The 12,143-nt window shown below is 42.7% G+C and overlaps 1 protein-coding gene across 3 annotated transcripts in view; it reads right to left on the bottom strand.

Moving 5' to 3' along the window:
• Positions 1-1,683: 1,683 nt before the first annotated feature.
• Positions 1,684-12,143, bottom strand: part of card9 (caspase recruitment domain family, member 9) — a 51,963-nt gene continuing 41,503 nt past the window's right edge. For 2 of the 3 annotated variants that reach the window (XM_028809078.2, XM_051931593.1), the window contains 4 exons: positions 11,894-11,942; positions 11,675-11,808; positions 5,218-5,282; positions 1,684-1,950 (listed from right to left, as the gene is read on the bottom strand). In XM_028809078.2, the coding sequence (XP_028664911.1) occupies positions 1,854-1,950; positions 5,218-5,282; positions 11,675-11,808; positions 11,894-11,942 (345 nt within the window). In that variant the 3' untranslated portion in view covers positions 1,684-1,853. The remainder of the gene's footprint in view (positions 1,951-5,217; positions 5,283-11,674; positions 11,809-11,893; positions 11,943-12,143) is intronic. The other variant, XM_028809079.2, reaches the window with a different exon arrangement.

Here is a 12,143-nt window from a genome sequence, read left to right as displayed (position 1 = left end):
CACCCGACTTCATTATATTGTAACGGAGCTGGCAAGTTACATCAGCCAGGGATGAGACCCCCACATATGAGCTGGCATTACATCACCTGTGGCAGGGGCGCCTGTAATAAATGGCAAGCTTTTTTCCAACTAGTGCAGCATGAGGTGGGCGATCAGCCCTTCTTAGGATAGCGAGCCTCCTCAAAAAGCCACGTAAAGAGCCAGGAATTAATCCATTGCAGTGCTTGGTGCTGACGCTGCAATATTGCATGAAGCGCTTATAGTTTAATTTAGATTTATTTTTGCTTCTAAATACACCAATTAAAATATTTATTACTCTATTCTTATTTGCAATGAATTGATGAATATAAAATACACAAATAAACTGTGTCTTTGGGGTTACTGCCACACAGCTCCAGAGTCCTGAGTTCATATCCCACAGCTCCTGTGTGGAGTCTGCATGTTCTCCCTGGACCTCCATAAACTCTCCTTTCACATCTCTGAAGACGTGCAGGTTTGGTTTCTTGGTGATACTAAATTGGCACTGTGTGAGCAACGTGAAGGACTGGCATCCTGCCCAGGCTTCCTTTTTCCCTTGTGCCAGTGGTTGCCAGAACAAGCTGTGTCCCTCTCTGTGACACTGAACTACTTTGAGCGGGTCTGAGAATGTGGGAAAACGGTGAACCCCGATAAGACCACTCAGTGTATACCATTGCTGGGCAAGAAGCTGGACCTTTAATCTCCGAGGTCAAGACATGTTTTCTCCTGCTGCCTGGAAAGGCCCTGGCTCCTCACAACTCTGACCTGGATTGAAAGAGTGAGCTGGAGGTGAGTGGGGTGTGGTATGGTAGGTGGGCAAGGCAGGCAGCAGACCCGGTCCAGTCAGACAGATACAGTGTGTTGTCTCCCCCCCTTCTTACAGCTCTGTGGCACTGTGGGCAGCCATGAAGGTGTGTCATTGTGGTCTTTGTATGTAACTTGCTTTTCCCATTAATGTAGACAGTGGATTCAGAAAGTATTCAGACCCCTGCCCACTTGATTGTGTTGTAGATTTCAGTCCAAAGGGACACATCTGCCATGCTCGTCCCTCAGTCTACACTCAATAACCCATAATGACAAAGTGACAACCGGCTTTCAGAAAGGTTTGCAAATTTATTCAAAATCAAAACCTGAACTCTGTTCTTCACTGAAGTATACAGGCCCTTCATTGGGTACTTTGTAGAAGCCCCTTTGCCAGTCTTCTTGGTAAGCCTCTGCATGCTTTGCACACCTGGATTTGGGCAGTTTACCCCATTCTTCCTGGCAGATCCTCTCTAGCTCCATTAGTGTCGAGTACCCAGGTGTCGCGTCACATTGTCCTTCATCCCCTGACCTCAGGAGTTACCACTACAAAGGGCGTGAATGGCCACCTCCTTACAGTGGGGACAGAAAATGACAGCAGACTGGTTGTGTGAATGGCTGGTGAGACCAATGAAGAAAATGTGCATGAGGATGAGTAGGGAGCAGGGCATTTGTTGGCATCCATGTGACGGCACAAGTTAACATCACAGGGCTCATTAATTGAACGTGTCTTTAGAACGTGCATCTTATTCCAATTTTATAATCTGTGTTGCACGAAGCTGGCTTTGAAAGCAGCACATTGTGGTCTACGTTCAGGTGCCCAAGTATTCGGGCTATTCACACATTAAACGCGTATCACTGCACCGTTTTCTATCTTTATTGTTATTTATTTTGTAGTAAAATATCTTCTTTTCCCGATATTTACATCACATACACTTGAAATGGCCTTTACCGTCACGAAACGGCAGAGTCAGTCATTTTATGCCCACAGGATCCGTCCTGTGCCAGCACTTTGTGCCGTAATGGCACGTCTGCTATCTGCTGTCCGTGTCTGTGTTGTCGCTGCCCGTTGTGTTTTTCAGGTTGGCTTCACTTTGTTCACTGTGGGCGTTGGGTTTCAGGGCTCTTTTCCTACAGAGGAACAAAAAAAAAAGCATCCATGATTCCTGCCTTACAATAAACACGGCTGGCAGGCCTGGTCAGGGGCTGCCATATTTAAAATGGCACATTGTATAGTGCTGTGACATCGGGGCAACAGCAGACCAAAGAGGAATATCTATTTGAGAAATTAAAATTAAACTAAGGGGTGGGGGGGGAACATAAGACTTCAAATAATTCAACTAGCAGTGTACTACCTAGTACTAGTACTAGCAATGGATCACGAGCAGACGGCACAGTATGACACGAAGAGGAGGTGACCCTCAGTCCAAGTGCCATCTCGGTGAACAGCAGAACAAGATCAGTGCCAGGTTCAACTCTTTTGGCCTCATGTTTCTGCTTGGTTTGCTCAGCTGGTCATCTGATTGCCCACTAACGCGCCATTTACCATCTCGCCCTCTCTCAAATAACAATGTGCTATGCCAATCGATTTAAAGGGACAGAGTACAGGGGAAAAAAATCCATCCTCTTGTAAACTTAATTAAAAAATAATTGTGATCATTAAGCTACATTGGATTGAAATGAGTGCTGTTGTCGTTATCCATCCATCCATTATCCAACCCGCTGAATCCAAACACAGGGTCACGGGGGTCTGCTGCAGCCAATCCCAGCCAACACAGGGCACAAGGCAGAAACTAATCCCGGGCAGGGTGCCAACCCACCGCAGCTGCTGTCGTTATTGTAATGTTATTCACTTGAAATGCATAATGAAAGTAATGATGATGAGAGGTACGTAAGAGTAGAATTGTACCTAAAACAGAATTGTCTCTCTGTGCCTCATGGGTGACCTGGTGGTCACTAAAGGCCCTCGGTGTATTCGAGAAAAAGAGAATGCCGGCTTTTATTCTGTTTCTTGTGCTCTTCCACGCCATACATATGCCGCTATTCATACTTTATATCAATGTAATATATGAATGACCACTCATTTTAATCTCCGAGGGGGACCACCTCACCTCCCACAACTCTGCTCAATATGATGTACAAGTAACATTGTGCTCAAATCTCCAAGGGCGTGAAGATGTAATGTACGAGAGACTGAGCACGGAAATCTCCAAGGGGGACCACCCCCCTTGGCTCATTTTATGTTTATATGTGATATCAGAGAGTGTAAATATATGTGAGTGACACCCTGTGGTGTGTGGGGGTCTTAATCTGGTCTTGCTGTAACTCATTTTCCAGTTACGTAGGTAATACAAAAGAGTTGGTACTTGTCCTTTGTTGTACACGCAGCTTTTCCTAATAGCTGAATTAATCCAACAGTCACTGAAGTGTATAAAATGCCCAGAGGCGATGGAATTTTTACTTAATATAATATTTTACAATTTATTACAAGTATAAATATATGAAACCGTAACTGAATGAATTATTAAACAATGAAAATGACTGAATGTAACGCAAGGGTTACCTAAAGGTAACTTAAAGACGAAAGCACCAGTCGTAGAGAATCTACCAACATAAGGTTAGAATGAGGTAAACGAGTGACAAACACCCCTCAAGAAAGTGGGGATGAACTGATGGGAAAACTCAGACACCCCTCCTATGAAGTGGTTGCTGCTACGATCAACGGGCCAATCCGCTAAACAGCCCACTTAATGAAGCGGTGTTCAGAATAATGGGAGAGTCGACATGAGTCAGAAATTACAGGTGGCTTCAGTTGATTGGAGGAGGCGATGAAGTTTTGTATATTAAGAGTCAGAAGACGTGATGTGTTAGTTGAGGTGAAAGTATAAAAGCAGATGAATTGTTGAACTGATTGCTCACTTCATGGACCGAGACATTATGTGCAAATAAGTAAATGTTCTGCATTCTCATCTGGGCTCCATGATGGCCTTCTTTGAATGTACAAGAACATTTTTTCCACGACAAGACAGGATTGAAATTCATAAAGAATGTCTCATCAGAGCGCACAGTAAAGCACAGGCACTATATAATGCACAGTGTGAGACATCTCATATCAGATCTGGAGAACACCCACAAAGAGACCTCCATGGGAATACAGCAAGGAAGAAACTCAGGCAATGGGGTGGACCTGCTGAGACCCATTTGAAGAAACCGGCAGCATCTTTCAACATGAAGTCTCCGAACCAGTGGCCAAGTGATTTCTTAACTAGGGCCCCAGACTCCGTGTCTTTTTACTGAAGATTAATAATAATTATTATTATTTACATTTATATAGCACTTTTGTCGCTACTCAAAACGCTTCACATTGTGAGTGGGGAGCCATGTACAGCATCCACCAAGATGATGTGACGGCAGCCATTTTGTACCAGTACTCTCACCACAGATTAGCGGTTAGGTGGTGAAGGTGTGAGAGAGAGAGCCAATCAGAGACAGTGGATAATTAGGGGGGAAGAATGACTAGGCCAAGGTGGGCGATTTAGCCTGGACAGCATGATGCACCCTGCTCTTCATGAAGGATGCCCAGGGTTCTTTCATGACCACAGAGAGTCAGCACCTCGGTTTTATATCTCATCTGAAGGTTGGCGCCACTTTTATAGCACAGTGTGCCCATTACTGCACTGGGGCATTGGGATCCACACACATAGACCACAGAGTAAGCCCCCTTTGCTGGACTCACCAACACCTCTTCCAGCAGCAACCCAAGCTTTTCCTAGATGGTCTTTCATCCAGGTACTGGTCGGGCCCGAACATAACTAAATGTATGTTGATCTGTATTTTTCTATTTTGTATGTTCATCCTGCATCAAGCCCTGCAAGCAGGTCCTCTAACGTACAGGGAAAACTTGGGGCAGGGTTGGCACTCCTCACCCTGTTCCAGTGTGGTGCTGAGGTGTCACCTGCTGCACTTGCGTCCCAGTCCAGGTGGTATGTCATGTGATGAGTGTGCCAACGTGCCATCAGCGCTTGTTCCCAATCTCTCACTCTCTCTCTGCGGTGAAGATTGGGGCTGTGTGAGGGCTATCTGACTCAGCGTTGTGAGCATTACCTGACCTACGTCATGGGTACTACAGGCCCATCTCACAGGGTCCCCCAAGGCATGGAGGCCACACTTTGTTCAGACATTGCCAGAGGACCATCATAGTGGAGAACTGGGGGCGGCTATGAGTGGAGTGTGTGAGGGAGACAGAGGCCGTGCATGGGCTCAAGAATGAGTGAGATCTCCTCACAGCATGGCCGAAGGCCCAAAGGAGAGATAGGGGTGGTCAACTAACTGGCATGGCAATACCAACTCAAGTGTGCCACTAGAGAGGGAGGTCAGAGTCAGAGATGAGCCACAAACCTTCTGTACGCCTCAAAATTTATTCGCCGCTTCTCTGCGTATTCTCCATTGGGCGTAGGGTTCATCTATAAAAACAGAAGAGAAAAGCCACAAATTACTCCGTGAAAGAGGGCAGCAGATAGTCACTCTCTGTTTTAAACAAGAATATTAAACATTTCACATTCTCAAAAGGCGCTAGACACTGCGGTGGAGCACACGGGAACCTGAAACGTACATAAAGCAACGTGAAGGGCACCGTCTATGTGGCAAAGGGGCAAGTGCCCCCCAGTCTCAGAGCAATGCTAGAGGAGCCAAGGTGGTAAAAATGAGTTCAAAAGGCCAGGTGTCACTGCAGGCTACTAGGGGTCCACGCAGACTGCGGGTTAAGGGGACTCCATTCCAATTTGTGACTCACATCTGATTTTCATTTTGCAAGCACTTGTGGCAGACGGCTGGGGGTTATGCCCTGCCGGGACGCCTGGAAATACCCGGAGACTGACTACACCTCCCCTGGACCATGAGAGGGAAGCTGTCCTGGTCTGTATGGTGGCCATGGGAACCAAGCATGGAAGCTCAATGGCTCATGGGCACCACAAGGGGGCGACCGAAAGATTGTGAAGCCCTGGAGGTCAGCACTTCCGCCACACCAGGAAGTCCGTCACACCTGGAGCACATCTGGGTGGCTATAAAAGAGGCCGCCTCCCTCAAGTAAGGAAGTAAAACAAAATGTCATTGTGGCAACGTGATAAAATGATTGAACTTTTGATAGAAGCTCGATATTCCAAACCTGATTATTTGATATATAGATTGTTAATAATGTAATAATAAAAGGTACAGGAAAATGAGTACGGATTATAACAGTCCCATGTTGTTTGGGACGTGTGCTCCGAAGCTGTGAGCCGCATTCATGACTCGAGGGTTTAAAAGGTCACCCATAAGATGAAATCCCTATCCGAGTTTACGGATTCCAAACACCATCTGACATTCGATTTTGTGATTAGTTTTTGTCTCTAATAAGTTTCTTTTTGGTTCTGACTCTTGCCTGCAGTTTTTTTTTTTTGTTACTTCAGTTTTTTGCTTCTCATTTTGGCTTTGAAATTTTCCTGAACTGGGAACCTCTAAGTACAAAGGGTCTCAAAAAATGACTCATTGTCCACTAGTGGGTTGAAAACCATCAAACCCTGGCTGTAAACTAGAGGGCAAATGTAGAATCTTTCTAAATAAAATTATTTATTATACAAAAAAAAAATACTCTGTAGAAAGTGACACTCCAAAGAGCACAAAAGGCACAGCAGGCAAAGGCAATCCAAGGTAAACAAACCCAAAGAATCGTTGAAAAACAAACGGTCAAAAAACCAATAACTACACAAGACGAGTAGACAAAGAATATCACCAGAGAATGCCAGTGCATTCAATGAACCGCAAGGGACTGTGGGTTATTAGGACATTAGATAGATAGGTAGATAGATAGATAGATAGATAGATAGATAGATAGATAGATAGATAGATAGATAGATAGATAGATAGATAGATAGATAGATAGATAGATAGATAGATAGATAGATACTTTATTAATCCCAGGGGGAAATTCACAATTAGAGCACTCTGGACGAGGACAGGCCATTCAGCCCAACAAAGCTCACCAGTCCAATCCACTTATTTCTTCCAAAATAACATCAAGTTGAGTTTTGAAAGTCCCTCAAGTCTTACTGTCTACCACACTACTTGGTCGCTTATTCCAAGTGTCTATCATTCTTTGTATAAAGAAAAACTTCCTAATGTTTGTGTGAAATTTCTCCTCCACAAGTTTCCAACTGTGTCCCCGTGTTCTTGATGAACTCATTTTAAAGTCGCCGTCTCGATCCACTGGACTAATTCCCTTCATCATGTTAAACACTTCACTCAGGTCTCCTCTTAATCCTCTTTTTGTTAAACTGTAAAGGCTCAGCTCTTTTAATCTTTCTTCATAACTCACCCCCTGTAGCCCTGAATCAGCCCAGTCGCTCTTCTCTGGACCTTCTCTTGTGCTGCTATGTCTTTATGGAGATCCAAACTGCACACAGGACTCCAGATGAGGCCTCACCAGTGTGCTATAAAGACTTGAGCAGAATCTCCTGTGACTTGAACTCCACACATCAAGGCGCTATAGAACCCGACATTCTGTTAACGGCCTCTGAGCACTGTCGGGAAGTCGATAGCTTAGAGTCCACTACAACTTCTAAGTCCTTCTCATAAGGTGGACTCTCGATGTTCAGATGCCCATTGTGTTTTCAAACCTCCCATTTTGACTTCCTATGTGTAATTCTTTACATTTACTGACATTACATTTCATCATCCACAAATCTGCCAAAGCCTGTCTGTGATTGCAAATTATCTGCCAGTCCACCTCTGTTGGTATCATCTTGGTGAACTCATTTTAAAGTCACCGTCTCAATCCACTGGACTAATTCCCTTCATAATTTTAAACACTTCAGTAAGGTTTCCTCTTAATCTTCTTTTGCTTAAACTGTACATTAATAAGTGTATACTTTACAGGCCGTGATGGGCAGGTGGGTCTGCTCCTTGGGGGACGACCCACAAGACACATGGCACAGAAAAAAAAAAAATACATCAACATATGGAAACTAAATAATCAACAATATTAAAACAGACAAAGGAGAAAGCGTGAGCCACATAGTTAGTTGCTGCCTTGCACCTAATGTTTGTAGTAAGCAGATTTGAAATTAAACAGTTTGTTCTTATCGGCGATGCCATAGTGTAATTCTGCATCAGCAGCTCTCTGTCAGCCATATCTTTTGTTTCATTTTCATGTAACTTCCCAACTGCAGGATCAAAGCACTTTCTAAATCTAATACAGTGGTTACAACAAAAATTTACGTTATACCCATAAACAAAGCAGTCTGTATATTATCTGAACTTATAGTACTTTATTCTATTACAGCAATTGAGGAGGCCAAACGTTTAAATGAACCAACCTTGGACGGGATGTCAGCGCACTGCAGGACACACTTCTATACACGGGGGTGTGAGGGGACCCCGGTGGGAGTATAGCAGATGCTGTGTGGTAGATCTTATAGTTTTGTCCTTGCTTCTCACCCTGACTGTTATGGTGTATAAAATCTGTACATTTTGGTTTAATTTTCCATTATATTTTGGTCAAGATGAAACAACAGATGAACTAAATTAAAGAGAGGTCAAAGCAGGTTTTCTTACACCTCACTTTTAAAACAGCTGTTTCCAACATTGAAAGGAAGACATTTCTGGTGGCTCAATTACTTTATAACCTGGGAAAGGAAGCCTGAGCTGATACCTCAGACTATTGATTACTTTATGGATGGACATCTGCAACAACAATTGGGTTTATGGCCTGGGAAAGGGAAACTGAGGCAATATCAAAGAACTTTAAGAGTTTGAGCAAAATTCATCAATCACATTGACGGCCAGCCAATCAGGTGCATGTGTTGTGAAACCAAGGCATGACATTTCATAATAAATATGCCTTGGTTTGAAAGAGGAAAGAGGAGAAGAGGAGGAAGGAGAAGCAAAGAGAAGGAGGAGAAGAAGAGGAACAGAACAAGACGACACTGGTCGTCAGAAAGGCATCATGAACATCAATTGCTAAATCAAACGCCTCCCTAGGACATTCATCCTTGTCATCTGTAACTTTTTCGTAAGCTTTACCTAAAGACTATATATATTCAGACTTTCCTATCATTACTTATTTTCTATTCTTTGTTCCAGTGGTATTATTATTATTCTTGTAATAAATACCATGCTGCTTTTAACATTCTATGCTTTGTCTTAATGTCTAGAGTGATTGAATTAATAAGTTAGATTTCTTTGAGCACCTGGAGCAGCTAGAGAATTTGCCATTATTTCTGTGCTGCGAGGTTTATAAGGCTGAGAGTGAGGGCGCCGCTCGAAAGAAGGGACAGTATGATAAAAAGAAGGTATTCTTGGCTGATAAATGGCCCATAGTCAAGAGTGCTGAGTCTTTGTATGTTTAAATGTATTCTTGTAGACCAAAAGTAATATTTAGGTCTGAGATATCACTAAAACATCGTATGTTGTTCGTGCCGATAATAAGTAAGTCTCTTGAAGTGCTGAGTGACAGGCTGATGTGTGGTTTAAAGTGCTAAGGGTTAATCAGCGTGTGTGTGTCATTCATGGGGCACTGTTGTGTTTAGGGTCTGTGTGTGTGTGTGTTCATTTTAAAGTGCAACAGTAGACCAACACGATAACGAACCTGACGAGAACATTTACCCTTGAGAGAACAGGTAAAGGGTAAGTAGAGGGAAATACTACGATAATACACTGACAATGTCTCTTCTCCACGTTTTTCAAAATAAAAAAACCCTGTACTTCTAACTCACTATCGGTATAATACTGATGCTGAATCTACAAAATTAACAAAATAATTAATCAGATAGATGCCACCTAATAGACAGCCAAGCAGTGAAGTGCAGGACGTCTCCAAATTTATCAGTTCACGATTGCCAGTGCTTAAAGGTGCTTTGACCAGAATCTTCACTGCCATTTCATTTTCTTCTGAAAAAGGGGTCTGAGTTGCCTTGAAAACTTGCACATTGTAATCTTTTTAGTTAACCAACAAAAGGGGTCATTTTGCTTGACTTCATTTTGGCAGAAATTTTACTGCACATAGTTGGGAATGAGGCAGAAGGCGACCCGTGTTCTCACAGAGCGCCACTCGCACCTGCGGGATTGGGTGGGGGGTTGGCATTGTGGAGTCACCCATTAAAGCAGCAAAGCTCCTGGGGTCAACACCAGATTACCTGGAGGCACAAGGAAGGACCTGCCAAGGCAGCACAAACAATGGCCAGGCCAGAAATGGAGGCCATCAAGTGTCCTTGATTCATTTTTTGTGGACTTTTCTTCAACAATTTTCTTGAATGACCACTCGTTTTTGTGGGGGTCTCAAGTAAGGAATCTGTTTTATGAATCATAGCTTATTTTGTAATTTATTGGCATTTTCCCCAGCATTTTGAGCCCTGTCATTTTATGTCTCCCACTAGCTGTAGCACACATCAAAGACGGTTTGAAATCAAAATAATCAACAGAGACCTCAGCATTCATGTTTGCAGTGCCCCATCTATTGGAATGTATTTTGCAGTGCATTCAGAAATAAAATGCATTGCATTTATCATTCCAATAGATGGTGCATCACCAACATTTGTAGTAATAAAATGTATCACTGCAAATGTTTGTTATGCACCACCTGTTGGAATGACAGAGACATAGCAACTGAACAGACACACATACACTTATCCTTTTATTAAGGTGGATTAGCATAAATTTTCCCCGGGATCACTAAAGTATCTATCTATTATGTATTGCCTTTCACATATCTATCTATCCATCTATCATATAGTGCCTTTCACATTTATCTATTATATAGTGCCTTTCACATATCTATCTTATTGTGTCTTTCACATCTGTCTGTCCATCAATCTAGAGTATATATGCATTATATTATGTCAATCTATCAATCATATAGTGCCTTTCACATCTATCTGTCTATCTAACCATCTATTAAATAATGCCTTTCCTATCTATCTATCTATTTTATAGTGCCTTTCATATCTATCTACCTATTATGTAGTGCCTTGCACATCTATCTATCTATCTATCTATCTGTTTTATAGTGCCTTTCACATATCTTTCTACCTATCATATAGTGCCTTTCACATATCTATCTTTCTATCTATCTTATTGTACCTTTCACATCTGTCTGTCCATCAATCTACAGTATATATGCTTTATATTGTGTCTATCTATCAATCATATAGTGCCTTTCACATCTATCTATCCATCTAACCATCTATCTATTAAATAATGTCTTTCCTACTTATCTACCTATTTTATAGTGCCTTGCACATCTATCTATCTATCTATCTTTCTATCTATCATATAGTGCCTTTCATATCTATCTGTCTATCATATAGTGCCTTTCATATCTATCTGTCTATCCATCAGTCTACAGCATTATATTGTGTCTATCTATCAATTATATTGTGCCTTTCACATCGATCTATCCATCTATGTATTAAATAATGCCTTTCCTATCTATCTATCTATCTATCTATCTATTATATAGCACCTTATCTATCTACCTTGGACAGTGACCCACATGTTAGTAGTGTTTCCCCAGAGGTTGTGACCTCACAGTGTCACAGCCCTTTGCCATCCGAGTCTGCGGATTTCAGAACCAATTTTGCTAAACAATGTTTGCTAAAAGCCTTTGGCTGTCCTTCTGATTTGGACTTTGCTCTTGAAATTTGTGACTGATCTTTTTGTCTCTCATTTTAGCTTTGATGCTGGCACTGACTATGCCTTTTCTCCTGCTTAGATGATCAAAAACTTTACTGACCGCGCGCTTTCACAATCCCATGTCCCTGTGCCACAGTGAAGTCGGCCCTAATCCTATGGGAAGGGTTAGGGTTAGGAAATGAGAAAGTACCACCCATCTGCATCTTGAGAAGTCAGCTTTTATGAGGCAGGACACTGTGCCGGGTTCCGGGGACTCGAGGAAACAACTGTTAGTGGAGGTGCACACCTTCTCAGCTGGATTTGTCACCACAGAAGGTTGGGCTTCTGCAAGAAGGAGTGAAGATGACAGTCAAAAAAGCAGGCAGAATAAACTATGAAGAAATCTGACGGAGCAGTTTAAAGAACTCACGTTTGGAGCTGTCCGGCTCATCTGTGTCCCGCAGGCCATCGTGCGTCAGCTTGTTGGAAAGTACAAAAAAAAATGACACTTGCAGTTAACTCTCACACTGCAACAAGGCAACATGACCCTCCAGCGACCAAAGAAAAAGACCATTAACATGCAACACAAAAAGAGCAGAGCAGGAAACAAAGTAGTTAAACAAATGGAGTCGTCTGTCTGTCTGTCTGTCTCCCACTTCTTAAGACATCACGTGATAAAG

This window comes from Erpetoichthys calabaricus, chromosome 9, assembly GCF_900747795.2.
Source record: "Erpetoichthys calabaricus chromosome 9, fErpCal1.3, whole genome shotgun sequence".
NCBI classification, from domain to species: Eukaryota; Metazoa; Chordata; class Cladistia; order Polypteriformes; family Polypteridae; genus Erpetoichthys; species Erpetoichthys calabaricus.
This window is presented reverse-complemented; position numbering and strand designations above follow the sequence as displayed.